At 40.2% G+C, this 16,239-nt stretch overlaps 1 protein-coding gene across 1 annotated transcript in view; it reads right to left on the bottom strand.

Annotated features, from left to right (window-relative positions):
* Positions 1 to 552: 552 nt before the first annotated feature.
* The window catches only part of LOC144526313 (vertebrate ancient opsin-like), a 51,945-nt gene continuing 36,258 nt past the window's right edge, over positions 553 to 16,239 (bottom strand). Inside the window, exon 4 of the mRNA XM_078263721.1 lies at positions 553 to 2,858. Within this exon, the coding sequence (XP_078119847.1) occupies positions 2,577 to 2,858 (282 nt within the window). The 3' untranslated portion in view covers positions 553 to 2,576. The remainder of the gene's footprint in view (positions 2,859 to 16,239) is intronic.

The following is a 16,239-nucleotide window of genomic DNA, read 5'->3' as shown; positions in this document are numbered from 1 at the left end:
GCTTGAATGTTGTGCGATTCAGTGCGAAAATGAATGGAAACTCCTCAAAATGTCTCAAATCAATTTGATATACCAATTTGATGGCAAAACAGCATGTGACATCATTACGCACAGGTTTTTATTTGCTTTAAAGCCGTTGGATGGAAACACACTTTTACCAGCTTTATTCGCATGAGTTTTTTTTACCGAACTTCAGATAATTCGATTGACAAGTGGATGGAAACTTGGCTATAGTTAGCTGGACATGCTAACCTTTGAAGCTGTTGAGCAAACGAACACACCACTTAGTCAACCTTTCCACCCCCAACACTATATTTATGGAGCATCACTCTTACTATAGCCCCATGCACACTGGTCGTAATACCCCTCCCCCAAACAGTGATTGACCAATCATAGCTTAGCAAATGGTCAATTACATATTGACTGTTCTGTTACTTTGTACGTATTATATATCTATACCATATACACTTTAAGCCTCCTTATTATTGACCACCCCACTTTTTAAAAAGTCTTCATCAAAAGAAAGCACGGCACATTGATTAGAGTAAAAAAAACTTTATTGAAGAGCTCCCCTCAAAAAATATTTACATTTGTTTAGCTTTGGTATCAACTCATGTACAATATATACACAATCTTGACAGCACATAGAAAACAGTGTGCAAAAAGTGAATTACAAAAAATACACACTAATCCTAGCGGTAAAAGTACCACACCACTTATAGTGACATCCACTGACAACACAGCATTGATGCACTGCTTTGAGAAACTCCAGTTATCTTTTTGTATTGCAAGAAGGAAAAAGTGTCAAAAAATTGAACAAGATGCAGATAAACACATGACAAACAATGTTTACAGAACAAACCTATTCCATCTAAAAGATATTTGTTGCCTCGAGTAAAGTCTTTTTTATTTTTTTTTATGTTCTGTAAATAATTTTAGTTTCTTGTCAGGATTTACTTATATACCAATTATTCAAAGACAGTGGGATGACTTTTGTGGAAGCAGATCGTTTGAATATTGTGGAAATTTTAAGTAGAGGCTGATGCCTATGAGCAAGGAACTGAACTGCTAAACATTAGTGATTTTTTTTATAGATCACTCATTAAAGGAGTTGATTGACATCAGTTCTTGCAGATACTGTAGAACTCACTGCACTTTGGGGTTGACCGAATCTAGCACAGCTTAAAGTAACAGTAAGTAATGTTAATCCAATACTGTTTTTGTCAAATTCAGCGAATATCTCGTCACCTTCACCTAACTCTCTATCGTCTGTGTGCGCTGAAAACCAATATGGTGTTAATTCACAGCCCTGGCTGGAAAACCAACAGAAAGGAGTGCACAAGCCACAAAACACTTTTCCAGCCAATCGGCAACAGGTGGCTTCAGTTGATGGTAGGGGGAGGGCGGAGGCAGCATGTGAATGTGCCGGCCTGCCAGTCAGTAGTTATCGGTCTGTGAATCTATGGGGCGGAGCTTCTGAAGGGAGGGGGGCGTTGTATTTGTTTGGCAGTTGAGTTCAAATATCAACAATCTTTGCGCAGCATTGGTAACTGCACCATTTTTTTTTAAACAAAAAATATTTTACAGCTGTGAAATATGTTTCTATACAAATTGTGGAAATGTCTGAAAAAAATTGGTCCAGAAAGGCATACATTTTCAGGACTTCTGCCAATACCAGTATTCATTCAGTATCAGTGCTATCTACTGAATATTACCAGATACTGTATTTCTCAACCTCATTTGCATGTCATACTACAAAAGTGCACATGCACATCGCTATTGAAGGAACTATACAGTACCTCTCCAACATGCACCTATATCATTATTCCTAAGTCGTTATTTCTGACAAAACCTTTGTGCTGCTAGCATGCTAGCAATGCTATTTCCATCAAAAGACTTATCAAACAACTTAATTGAAAACTACTAATGCATTTGAAAGTGACGAGTGATCAGTTAAATAAAAATGACTGACAGAGGGGAAAAAAGCCAAGAAGACACTTTAAAATCATAACCAGTATTACTCTAGTCTCTTATCTTTTTTAATCTTGTCTACTCTAGAAAATACTTCAAAATGATTGGCGTAATAAACAACTTGTGTTCTTGAACCTCACTCTGTAACTAAAGTCAGTAACCAATCAATGCAACATTCTTGCACTCTGAACACATTTCTGTTATGCCTAAGTGAATACTTACCAACCATTATATATTGCACAAAATGAATGATCCCCTCAATTCCTCTTCTATTAACATAACAGTCTGACGGCGGTTCCTCCAAAATTTGTGATAAGATCATCATCATCATCATCATCATCATCATCATCATCATCATCATCATCATCATCATCATCATCATCTGCAGAGAAACGCAGACTCCCAGCTTCTGAGAGTAAATTGTCCAGAAGCAGTCAAAGATGTTCCTTTCTTAGCGGTCCATCATGTCTACTAGCTGGGGTAAAGCTGATGCAACAGCAGAGTTAACTTCACCTGGATTGGCAGGCTGTTGCTCTCCAAGCCTCAGTAACACCACCTCTCTCATTATTAATGACTTCTTGGCTGGGGACTTTGGGATTTTATGGTTATAGCCAATCATCAGCCACTAGTGATACAACAGGTTTGTTGATGTCTGAAGAGGGGCCTTTGGTGTTATCAATGGTTGCTTCCACTGAGGGGTCCGGTTGTGGCATGGTGGCGGCCGGTTGACCCAGGGAGGCTACCAATAATAGGAAGTTGTTGGTGCGGTGGGTACCAGTGACTGCTACAGCCCTCATGACCTTGGTGGCAACCTTGGAGGAGCTCTTTGTGCTCGAGCCTCGTCGAGGAGCCTCACAATGCAGCAGGGCATGGAAACATCTGTAAAACTGGGGAAAGCATAAAATGCGAACGTGATCAGAAATGTACTGTACTGAAAAATTAGTCAAGAGACCACGGAGGATGAAATTGTAAACCCTAACCAAGAAGAGTATTTCTCTTACATGTTGTTGGACATCTGTTGTCTGATTGCAATAAATGTAAATGTTTCATCGAAAACAAGCTATTGCCCAAACATCAATTTGATTCAAGCTGCGGACTCTACCAATGAGAAGTTAATTTGCCTTATTACTTAACCTCGCTCTAGCTCTCTCCAGGCAAATTACAAATAATTAGGACTGATCAGACTGCTCTTCTTGCTCTCTGTACCCCTGCTTCCCAAAGTACTCTGTCATTGGGGTTATGGAGTCCCCTGTCTTTCATGTGGAACAATACTCAAAGGGACACAAATTATTGGTAAAGTTTGTAAACTAAATTGAATGTTCAACTAATTACATTGTCAATCGTGTGTGAACCATTACTACATTTTTAACTGGATAAGTGTCTTGGTGGTCTGGAAATTAAAACGGCAACCTTCCAGTCACAATCCAGCTTCTCTAACCCTTAAAGGCTGAACTAGGGGTGCACCGATCCGCTATTAAGATCGGATATTTCCCCCGATATTGACAAAATGGCTGGATCGGGGATCAGAAAAATTAACAGATCCACGGGCCAATCCAATTTCTTTTTTTTTTTTTCTTTTTTTTTTCTCCGTCGCAGCACTGGGACCCATGTTAACAGCGTACCCTTCTCACTCATGGTAGTAACTTTATAACACAACAATTAATAACCCACAACTAACTTTCTTTAAAAGGATAAAACTCCATAGCACAATACAATTTGTGACTTAAACAGTTTCTAACACTAATAATTTTACATTGACAAATGTAGCTACACCGCCGAACGGCATGTTAGGGAACATTATAGCTGCTAGCCTAGCTAGCATAACAGTCTGTTAAGCTGGGAGAGGCTCCGGTCACTACTGCACATTCAAGAACGGAGAAGAAAGTTAGAGGATGAAGAAAGACCGGAGATACACCAGAACATATGTTCAAGAGAGGAGCCATCTGTTGTTGCAAGGTTTTTTGTTTCTAAAGAATCGGATATAATTTAGCCACTGTTGTTGCCCGTCGCTCTAACGTTACCGTGCTAACGTTACAGTGCTAACCTGAAAGACTTGTCACTTCAAGCATGCAGCGGAGCAACATTATGAACGCAATCCAACTACGGTCCCGCTACAGACCATTGAGAAAGACGGGTTCAGAGCAATGATTAAAACACTGGATTTAAGATGTCTTGCCTCGCTGAAATATGTCCGCCAACCTACTAACATTATTCAAACAGCGAAGGAGGCTGACAGCGGAGCTACATTCAGTCGCCCATTACAACCACACTACAACCTAACTTACCTGTGGCCAAGGTAGTGTGTATACAACTAGCTTACAACTATTTTGTTTTGAAAGGGAAACGATGTTAAAGTTGTGTGTATGTGTATTCATTCGATTTGACTTTTACTACTTTGCAGTTTGCAGAAAAAAAAATTGTTTAGATTCTGTAACTGTTTCATGGATTCTTTCATATAACGTTATTGTATAATGTTAATGAGCAAAGCAAACCCTTTAGTAATCAAAGCTTTTAGTAAACATGACATTAAAATGTTTTTGTGATATTCTATGTACTCCTGACAGAATAAGCTGGCAGATGAATATGTGCCTTTCACATGTCAGAAATGCCTCTGACCTCCTTTTTTTTTTTTTTTTTTTCCCTGGTCTGTTAAACCCCAACGAAGCATTACAATGTCAGGCTGGATAATGAAAAAAATGCACCCTTGTCCAGTGAAATGGGAGTTCTCTTCATAATAACCTCCCAGTGGTTAGTCGGAAAGTAGTAGCAGCTATTGGTGTCCATGGTTCTTCAAACTGCTATGAGGCAGCTTTGCTAGTGTAACAACCTTTTGGTTGGGGGGGGGAGTCTGGGTTGTGAATGGGCATGTAGCATATCTGACTTCAATGCAGGAGACTGGAGCTCGCCTCACATCACAGACCTGCAATTAATATTTGCCGTAATCTTGAGCTTATCCCTCTGTTGATCCAGACTAGGCAAACTGTAATGGGTCCACTGTGCTTGGTAGTGAGGAGCAGATGTAATCTTTGACCAGTTGTTTAAATAATTTCATTACTACGTAGGTTAGTGCCACTGGGCGGGAGTCATTCAGGCAGACTGTTTTCTTGAGCACAGGAATGATGGTAGACAGACTGAGCCAGTGACCGGTTGAATATTATTGTTAATACTGGCGCTAGTTGGTCAGCACACAGTTTCAGGGACCCGCCCACTGATACTGTCAGGTCCTGCTACTTTCTTGGTGTTCAGCCCAGAAACCCATAGATAGATTTTTTCAATCCAAGAAACGGATCTGGAAGTCTCAGGATTACGATTTTATGCGGATCTTCCCGTTTGACACCAACCTCTGCACATCACAGGGCCCCTGTGTCAAAGTCTGGGTATCTGCTGATGGACAGATAGGAAGATTGTGAATAATTGAAGACCCCAGCAGTAGGTTGAACGCATAACAATGCATTCAGCTATACTTTATATTCCAGGCATTTCCAACCACATTCAAGACATATTTTCAACACACAGGCACTGGACCATAATTTAGACAATTCACAAGTCCTCTTCCTTAGCTCCTGTTAATGTGGACTCTGAAGACGCCACTCTTGAGTAAACGTAGTGTACTTAGTATACTTACAGTTTCAGGTATACTTATAGTCTACTACATTTTCTCATGAGCACAAAATATTTTGAAACTCTTTCACAGCACCTGGTTAGAGTAGACCTATTACAAAAGTCAAATGTACACATTAAGTGTGTGTGTATGTATATGTATAAATAAATAAATAAAGGGTACTAAACAACAGTTGGTGACATTAAAGAATGGCTTGTTTATTGCTAAGGCCATATGGTCAATTTAATAATGTATAACAATAACTTATTTCACTAGTAAATTGCTGTTGAACGACAAAAACAACCACCAGATGGGAAAAGGACAATAACTTCAAATGCGCCACGAGGCTGTAGTTTACCAGTTTCATTGAACGCACCGTCTGTGTTTCTCCGACGGCAGCTGCAGATTGTTACATCCCGGTGTTGAATCCTCTACAGTAAAACAGTCAAACTTTACACCGTTTAGTGTTAGCTGTCAGCGTTTTAACCGTGTTTATCCAGCTACTAGCTAGCGGTAGGCTAATGTTAGCTGCTGTTGAGTGTAGTGTTAACTAGCGTCATGTGCAGCGGTGTTTGTGTTTCAGAGCATAAGAGAGAAGTGCAGACATATCAGTGGCACCAGATTTCGGTAGCCAGGGTTGGCAGGAAGAAGATTTTTACAAGTCAATGTTCCAATTAATGATCCAGGCAGAACATTCTCGTCTCCCTCCTTCATTTTACAGTCCAATGGTGGCTAGAACGGCTCCGGGTCAAACCTCAATATGGAATGGATTAATCTGCGTTATTTTTTTTAACGCGTTATTTTTTTCTCAGATTAATTAATCGAAATTAATGCGTTATTTTGATCTGTCTATCTATCGTGAATCAGTTAAAGTTATATATAAATGTGTAAACAACCGGTTGAGATAAAACAATTATTCACAATTTTTTTTAAATAATCTTATAAAACAAAAACAAATGAGCCACACTGCTTTGCCGGATGATGTGATACTTCAATATGCACCAAATCTGCAGCTGAAAACAGTCCTCAGTTAATACACTATGTACTCCTGTTTGAGAAACTTTTGCTAAAAACAGCAGTGCCCGGCTGTTTTGGGTTATTTGGCCTGTTTTTATGAAAAGTTTTTATTTTGATTTATAAGAGGGGGAAAAAAAAGAACATAACTCACACTATGAACATCTTCTCTCCTATAAAAAATAAAAGTACGTACTTACAATCTGGTTTTAAAGATTTACATCTTCAGTAAAAAACAATGGGATGGGGTCTGAGACTAAGGCTGGGGAAAGTTAAGTATTGATTTGATGACGCATTTTGGGTTTTGGTCTTTTCATTGGATTTTTTTAACAATAATAGAAATTGTATCCTTTAAATGACAAAATGAACTTTTCAGACAAAAACATCTCTCAAATATATATATTTTTTTTTTTACCGCACCATAAACTCATCTTGTGAGGGATTCAGTGGTAATTGGACTCAACTTGAACTTCTGCATATCGCTGTCAAATGCTTGATGGGTATGAAGAGGTGCAGAGAGGTAAAGACGGAGAGAAAAATGCCTCAGGACAAATTCTCGTCACCATGTATCTATGAGCAACACGTACATTCCCTTTGTCAGTCTGTCCGTAAACTATAGGTCATCTAAGAGTGAGGGCTAGCACGTAGATGCAAAGAAAAGAAACAATCAATGCCTCCCTGCTCTCCTCAGCTGTCCAAACAACACTGAAGAGTGTTAGACAGATGGAAGAGAGGGAGATAGAGACAACAGACATATGGTAGAGGATGAAGTTAGTCAAGACACAGGAGCGTCAAGGCTAAGGTCAAGAGAAAGGTGAAGGCAATGACCGATGAATAAATAAAGCATGTCTGGGAGATGGAAAAAGCAAGATGCACTGACAGAGTATTTTAAAGAGAGAGGGTTGGCGATGACTCAGGAAGAGTCATCCCAGACTGCTCACATGAGGTTTGGGTGATGCTTTCTATGATCTTGGCTGATGCTCTATGGGTAGAGGATGACAATGAGAGGGTCAAATGTCAGGCATCATCTCAGGAAGTAAGGTGTTCATCTATTTCACACAAATATACTATCATTAGCAGTTCTCACACGTTGGCTCTGCAATAGGAGACATGTTTATTTGTTGTATAAAAGTCCAACATAATCCAAAAATATGCATACAGTAGGCAGTATTTTCATATTCAGTCATTCATTTTATCCATGCAAAATGAATAAGTCCTCCTCCTTTGAAAATACTTCCTTTTGACACTAATATCCCAAACTTTGCAGTGTTCTCGCCACAGTCTGAGAAGAGATCAATTGCAGACAACGATTTAATTCACTTGCAGGTTAAGTGATCTTAATGAAGTGAGTCAATGGCAAGAGGCATAAGGCTTCTTTTACAAAAGCAGCATATAACGCACTACTTCATTTAACGATTGCTTGACTTAAATTGATCCAATAACGCCAGAAACACACCGCACACAGAAGCGCCTCGAATAGTCACATCATCTCCTCCATTTCTTCCACGAGCCGCAAGTGAATGTGTAAAGCCAGGCAGGTAATCGTATACAGGAAGGCCCCAGTGCAGCCAGATACTTTAGAAAATAAAACAACGTTCGAAATAAAACACCAAGGTTTATAGGGATTTTGGCGGTCTCAGCTGTGTCTATAGATGCACGTCTGGTATGACGCCAGGCGCGCGATTAGGCACGAATGTACGCTTCACGGCTTTTCGCGACGCTTCCACATGCACTGTGTTTTTGCAGTATCCTTCCGGTGTTGTAAAGTATCCCGCAGACCACATGGACATATTTCCTCTTGGGATTTCTGAGCACATTTTAATTATCACATATTGTGTGTATTTATCATTTCCACACTGCAGTCAGTGGCTGGAACTTTCAAGTATCACAGTTAAGAGTTCGTGCAACTTCTCATTTTTGTGATGGGGAAAGCCATTGACTTAATAGTACTTATTAAAATATTAGTTCTCTTTCTCAGACATTTTTTTCACAAGCAAATACAGTATATCCAAGTTCCTGTTTAAAGTGGCCTGAAACCTTTGGTTCTGTTGATGGTGGTGGTTACAGTTTCCTATCAAAGCTACAGTAGTCATCTACAGTTCAAATATGCTACAGTAGTTAATGAATGATACTCGAGTACAGCACGGAGTTGACATTGGCTCTTTTATTTGTCTTAGTCTTGGTTTTAAGACCTACGTACCTGGTGAAGAGCCCATTTTGGGCCTGAAACATTCAGTACATTTACATGCACATAATCTGGTTGAGAACTTTATGATTTGTTTAATAGGCTTGCACAGATGATGCTTAGCTGACTGGCTTAAACACTGATGGAAAAAAAATGTGTGCTCTTACAGCCACATAAATAAAAATTTTAATAAAAAAAAAAAAAATAATGGGAGTCCACTCATTCAACTCATTTTCTTTTACGTCCACACTAAAAATGTTTATCTCGTTACTACAAGGATGTTTTGAAGGTGGTGTAACAATTCAGACAATAGTGCATAGATATTATGTGTAATGCCAAAGGGAATGGAGAAATGTCTTGGCAAAGACATTTCTCCGATACAAGACATTACACAGGTAGGCTACTCTCGCATATAGGCCTAATAGTCAACACAAATGGAATGTTATTATGTGTCATAGAATATTGTGCTCTCGCGAAAGGTTGGTTTTGCTCCATCTATTGATAAGTTTTGTTTAGAAAACCTTGAATCGATGTAAGACACATTGGCCCAATCCCAAAGTCAGGACTCACGGACTTTGGTGCGTGTTCTCACGAAATTCGTAAGGGCTTAGGGTTGTCCCAATGTCGAATTTCAAAGGGCGTGAGGGTTTGAGTACACGCTTACCAAGCCCTTTCCGTGAGTCTGCATCGATGCAGACTTCATCAAAGGGAATTACCCACAGTTCAAAGCATTGTGACATTTACCACAGAGACCATAGGGAAATCCAGAAATTACAAAGGTAAACAACAGCACGACACACAACCACGGAACACAGACCAACCTGTTGTCCAGCTTGTAAAACAAGACTTTGAAAAAATTTGGAATCGGGCAGCCATCTCCTGTGCCTTGGCTGTGTGGAAAGCAACAAACTTAAAATGAAAATTCCCAAACCGGCAAGTGTCGGCAACATCTTTTGTTATTAAACGTCGCCAAGGTAACATGTGATCTCGTGAAGTGTCCCAATCCCATTTATGCCTGTCTGAGCCCATGTGGTCTCACACACTCACTCACTTAGCACCTGAGATCAATTAAGTCTGTGAGTCCAGTCTTTCCCACAGATTAGAAAGTAATTTGTGGCGGATGGGGTGTCGCCCCGTGTCACGGGGGGGGTACTTATTTTCGTAACAATCAAGTATCAAAAACTAAGGAGGTCACGCTGTTGGATGCTGTCCTCCTCTCCTACTTCAATGCCTAACGACTCTCTCTCTCCCCCTAGCCCTGTCTTTCACTGATTGAAGCCTGAAAATATTAAACAAATTTATAACATAACTAATTACACTGGTCGGACTGTTTCTGTTTCAGATTGATACCTGCTGTTCATGCTGGTCCTCATCCTCAACACGTGCCTTTTTCAGTCGCGGAAAATACTTTTCAATACTCATATGGATTGAAGCAGCAAACATTCAGTGTAAGAGTAAAACATGACATAACATTATTTATAATACGTTTATTTGATTCACAGCTGCTATATAGTGTTTTGACCTCGACTACCCAACTGCATTTTACCACAAACTTGCGACTAGTTAACTTCCTAAAGCAGGCGCAATCACTTGTTTGCTAAGAGTCGGGTCGGTGATTGTGTAAAGGTGTTCACGACATGGATACCAACCTTTCGTGAACTTGTGAATTTCACCAGCTGCCTTCTCTCCTTTATGGAGACAGACGCTATGTGCGCGGTGGGCTCGATGGTGTTTTAAGCCTCCCACGTTGCCTTACAGGCAGCTAACACTCCCCTTAACACTAACATAACTTCTTTGACATAACCATTGCTGCGCTGCCTGAAAGGCGACCTTGGGGGCTAAAAACACCGCACGGTGGAAGGAGCTGTGTGTGTGTATGTGAGCAAGACACAAGTGACAGAGACGGAGAGCAGTGAAAGGAAATGCAGAAGAACATGTTTTAAATAGCGTTAAAAAAAAATAAAAAAATAACGAAACGCAATGTGCGGCGGCCGGTGCTGATAGTGCGGCGCACCGCCACACATTAGTCTGTGTGGGAAACACTGGAGTCTTTAGTCCTCAGGGCTCACTTTGGGATTGGGCCAATGTCATCAGACACAATCCATGTCATTAGAATCATTGAATCCATGTCATTAGAATCAATGAGTCCATGTCATTAGAATCAATGAGTCCATGTCATTAGAATCATTGAATCCATGTCATTAGACACAACGTGCACACATGTGCAGGCCAATGTTTTTTTTGCAGTGATGACGGTGACGAGCTCAGACACGCGGTTGCGGTAACCGACCCAGCCCTAGTGGCCGGGTCAAGTCCCTGTGCGGACTAAGCATGGAGTGTGAACTGGTAGCTGGAGAGGTGCTAGTTTGCCTCCTGGGCCCTGCCAATGTGCTGTTGAGCAAGGCACAGAACCCCCAACTGTCCGGGGCGCCTGTCTGTCATGAAGTTTGAGAATTATCAATCAGCACACGTGATGAAGAATCTGACGTATATCTTGATGAGCATGGGTCAATATCTGACACTACCTGGAGATGACAGGTGGAGGTGAAATGAGGGACCCAACTTGTGGAAGTAAAGCCAGGAAGTCAGAAATTATTATGAATAGACATGTATGTTAACATGCTAACCTACCAAATTATTTAAGCAGTGATGGAGTGGATCACTCAGAAAATCACCGAGCCTGTCAGTCGTGATGAAGCAATTCACAGCAATATGATGTTGAATTTATACCACCTGTCATTTTGTTTGACGTATGATTAATGAGACTGATCCTCTTGACAATAAGTAATTATATTCTGGAATGGTGGACAAATTGCAGGTGCATCAAGAGATTATTCTGGAGCTCAGCTAGTTGGCTTATGCTAGGGTTGGGTACTGAACTCTGTACTTTTTTGGGCATCGACCCAATTCCGTTGGTACTACCGAGGACTTTACGTTAAATCAAACAGTACCAGAGAGTGCATAAGCGTGAGCATATCTGCCCTCTGCATGTTGACAGAGAGCGGAAAAAGGTTACACTTTTCAGAACTCCACGCAGACAGCATATATAATGGCGAGGCAAAAGAGGTCGCGGTGTGGTTAACGTTAGACTTCCTCTGTGACAGGCGGGCACCACAGTGTTTACTACGCACTATTGACAGACTGAGGTTGTAGGGCAAGGCAGGGGAACTATATTTCTATAGCACATTTTAACAAGGCAATTCAAAACACATGAAACATTGAAGAGCAGTTTAAAAAGAGAAAACAAAAACAGGCTTAAATATAATAAGATACAAATACAAGAATAAAATACAGTGCACTGTAAGAAATATATTATTTAGTTTTTTAGGGAGGTGTTTTGGAGGGTAGAGGGAGGTGTTTTGTGTGGAGACTAAAATGTTCTAAATAAATAAAATGTTCTTTTTAAATAGGGTAAATAGGTTTGGAATTATTTTTACAACTGAAATTAATTTGTCGTTATTACAGAGGGGGAAAAAAAAGGTACCGCTGGGTACCGGAACCGAATTCCAGGTGTCGGTACCGGGGGAAAAAAGGGAATGGTACCCAATTAAATTGTGTTAAAGAAGACGTATCATGCTCATTTGCAGGTTCATACTTGCATTTTGGGATTCTACTAGAACATGTTTACTACTGTTCAATATATCACTGTGTCAATATACCTGTATTCACCCTCTGTCTGAAACGCTCTGGTTTAGCGCCTGTCTGTTTGAGCTCACCTCCCGAAAAGCTCAGTCTGCTCTGATTGGCTTGCGAGAAAAACATTGAGCACCATTGCAAAGCAATGTTCTCAAGCTGTGGGTGGAGATGCTCAGTGGGGGGGGAGAGGCGTATCAATTTTCTCATCCAACTCTCAAAGAAAAGCAAAAAAGATGAAAACTGGTAAACTATTCCTTTTTAATGTTTAAAAACAACTTCCATTTACATTATTTTGTAATGTGCTTAAGTTTTTACTCTTGCAAAAGTTTTGGCAGCAAAACTGTCACCTACTCTCAGCGGGCATACTGTATAAACCACATAGAGAACCATTTATTCACATGAGATAAAAAGATGATTCAGTGTTAACTTACCAACTATTCCTAGGTTTCTTGGTGCAGGTCCCTGACATCCACATCAGGCCTCCTGGCTGTGAAGGCCGTTCATCATTGATGGGACAAACACACACCAGCTGCTACTTGTATCTGTACAGCATTTTTAGTCTTCAACTCGCCTCAACTCACAGTTTCCATAGTAACGGGCTGGGAGGAATTGAAGACTGAAAATGACATACAGGACATTCGGTGTCCCTTTCTCCCGCTTTCGCACTCACGCTGTCATAAGGTCATGGACGTGTGGGCTAAAATGTTCCTGTGAGGTCAGTCAGCGGGCGATCGAGTAGGAAGGAAGTGAGAGACAGAAACTACAGGAGCATAATGATGGAGCAACATCTAGAACAGGGTGTAGTTTTGTGTTGATTTCCAACTTCACAAATAAATAATTCTTGACAGTAACTCTGAGGAAAGTTTGAACTTTATAGCAAAGCGTAACACTTCAATAGCTTAAATGTGATTAAGATTTCCCGAACAATATACAGTACTGTATATAATTCTCTGTATAGTACATGAAATCCTTCTGACTGAGTCTGAGAGAATATTTTCTAAAACCTTACACAGCATTTTGTGCTTCAAATAACAGAATGAGATGATAAAGATTACATTAAGGAGAAACGTTTTATCAGCCTGCCCCAGTGGGAGAGGATGACAATTCTCTGGCTATGTGCTGTTCTTTACTCACCATGATGAACTGTGTTTCAGAAAGGAACAAAGCATCTTAAGTGTAAATGTGTTGTTTTGTTCGAGTTTAACTAGAGGACCTTGATGAGCGTAAAGTACAAAGTTTGAGGAGTTAAGTTTCAGACCATTGTTCAACCAAAATATAAATTCTAAATTCAAGCAATAGGCATTAACAATAAGGCGTTCCCTCTGTAAAAGTAATATCTGTCAACCAAGGGCAAAAGTCACCTGCAACTACCTAGTGTTATTAATCATTTTATAATAGGTCTGAAGTTGTTCAAATCTCATTAACAACTTTGGTCTCCTTTACTGAGAGGTTACACTACAAGTTGAGTGCCAGCCGAAAAATGTAATACACAAGATACACACAACACCAAATTGTAAATGTGAGTGAATGCAATCATTAGCTTATGTACTCTTTTATAAGTTGAGTAACCTATTTCCCCAATTTCTTTTAGGCTGTGGATGGATTCTGTTCAAATTTCAGTTCTTCACTGTAGCCTAGTGCTGCTCTTTCAAACACACCCAGAGAGCCAGGACAATCTCCAGCAGTCAAACTCTTAATCCAATTTCTGATTAGCCATTGCTTAAAATGTTGCAGCATAAGCGAGCTGACAAGTTGTGTCAACTGCTTAAGTAAGGAAATTGTTTGTGTCAACTTCCCTGTGGGAATTACAAGTTCTGTCTGTGGACATTTTTGCAGCTGCTGTTATCACACACCAGGGAAAATGGCTGTATAAACACAGGCAGAAAACGTGTATAGTCACTGAGGGTGGCAAGTCATCATAGAAATAATTGCTGTGGTGAATTTGTTTGGCTTAATATTGATACATATTTATGGATATTGATTTCCCAATGACTAACGCATGCTTTAATAACACTGATGAGCTGTAGGCCTCTCCATTTCTTCCCTCCCTGCATTATGTACGAGTTAGTAAATAATTATTAGTTTGTGGTATTTTGACATTGTTTTAGGAATATGCACCATGTAAGCAACATATATAACAAGCAACCTAGACAATGATAAATAACTCCAAGTAATGAAGGCCTAGTTAAAAGTAACTGGATTTATCCATTTAACAATACCTGACCTCTAACCATATCCTGTTGCGTCACAACTGAATTTGTACTACTGGTTAGGCAAGGTGTCTTATTAAATGATTTGAATTCACCAAAGACCTTTTGTTAGAAATAACCTAATCTAATTCAGGGAAGAGAATCTCGGATCCAATGTCAACTAATGTTCTAGAGGTCTGTTTTGCCGAAAATGAAATTGCTAAATAAAAAGTCTCCGATTGAATGATTCAACAAAAACATGCTTGTTTCCATCATTACGTGGATTAAATTAAATAACACGAACAAGCCAGCATTGCACATTAAAGGGCTGCTGTGACTATTTGCATACAAAGGTTTTCTGTCCCCCAAATCTCAATTGATAATTTAGTATTTATGTACATCTTGTTTATAATCAGATGTGGTTCTCCACATTTTGGCCACTAGTGGCATAACACGAAGAATGACTGATGAAACATGTCTGATGTTGGAGTTCACTTCCCAACCCTGACTGCCTTTTGGCTTTCATTCTGTCTCGGCCCTCCAGCCAAAAACACGAGTGGGGCTAGCGATGTCTAGTTCTTTTTTAGAAGCTGATGGCCCAAAAAGCTCTTTTTGGTCTTCTGTCTTTCTTTCTCATATTGTAAAAAGTTAGATGTCCATGTATTTTTCTATTATAAAGCAGGTCTAGGTGCTATATAAAAACTGTGGAAGTATTTATATAAAAAAAGTCAACCCACAGAGAAATGCACACAGCCGGTATTCCAAAACCGTGTGTTTAAACGAGCCGTCAGGACTTCAGTACGGTTGTAATGTGAAAAGTTCTCACAACTATACTCTATATAGGTAGAAAGTGCCGCTACAGTGTCGTTACAGTCATTCCCCGGCTGTAATGACGGTGCAGAGAGTGCAGCGCAGATATGGGAGACCTGGAAAAGTTGACCAGAGAGGACTAGGCTTTTTTTGTGAGGGGGGGCTTAAAGAGACAGGCGCTAAAACTGAGTGTGTTAGACAGAGCGTCAATACAGGTATATTAAGTACGAAGAAAATGTGTTGTTTTTTTTTAACATTAAAGCATGTAAACATTTTCTAGTAGAAACTAAAAATACAACTATAAACCTGAAATTGAGAATATGAGACATTTTTAAAGGCCTGAAAAAGTATTTTCCTAATCGGCTTACTGTAAATAATGGGATCCTACTAGAGATGCACCGATTGACAGGAATTGGCCGATTTTCACGTCATCGGCCATGACCGGCGACCTGTCGGTCAGACTGACATATGCCGATTTTATGCCGGTCAAATGCACTCGGGCGCCGCATGATTTACATCGTGCAACAGCAACATCACACGTGCACATGCAGGGTTTTCGCTGTATGCATTTAGCAGCGGCGCACTGCTGCTCAGCCGTTTATGAAATGTCATAAAGTCGTAATTATACACGGCTCGAACAGTCAGCCGCTCTCTCTCTCCCCTCCTGAGGCTGAAAAACTGGAACATGAAAACCGCACTCACGCAGGTCCTGTGAAATATGACAGCTACAGTTTATCGGAAAATGGCGTTGGGTACACTGACTTTGATGACTTTATCAGACCCCAGATGAGACAAGAAGCTAACGTTAGCAAACGCTGTGTTGTAAAAAAAAT

Source organism: Sander vitreus, chromosome 12 (assembly GCF_031162955.1).
Source record: "Sander vitreus isolate 19-12246 chromosome 12, sanVit1, whole genome shotgun sequence".
Lineage (NCBI taxonomy): Eukaryota > Metazoa > Chordata > Actinopteri > Perciformes > Percidae > Sander > Sander vitreus.
Note: the sequence above shows the minus strand (reverse complement) of the source record. Positions and strands in the feature narration are given on the sequence as shown.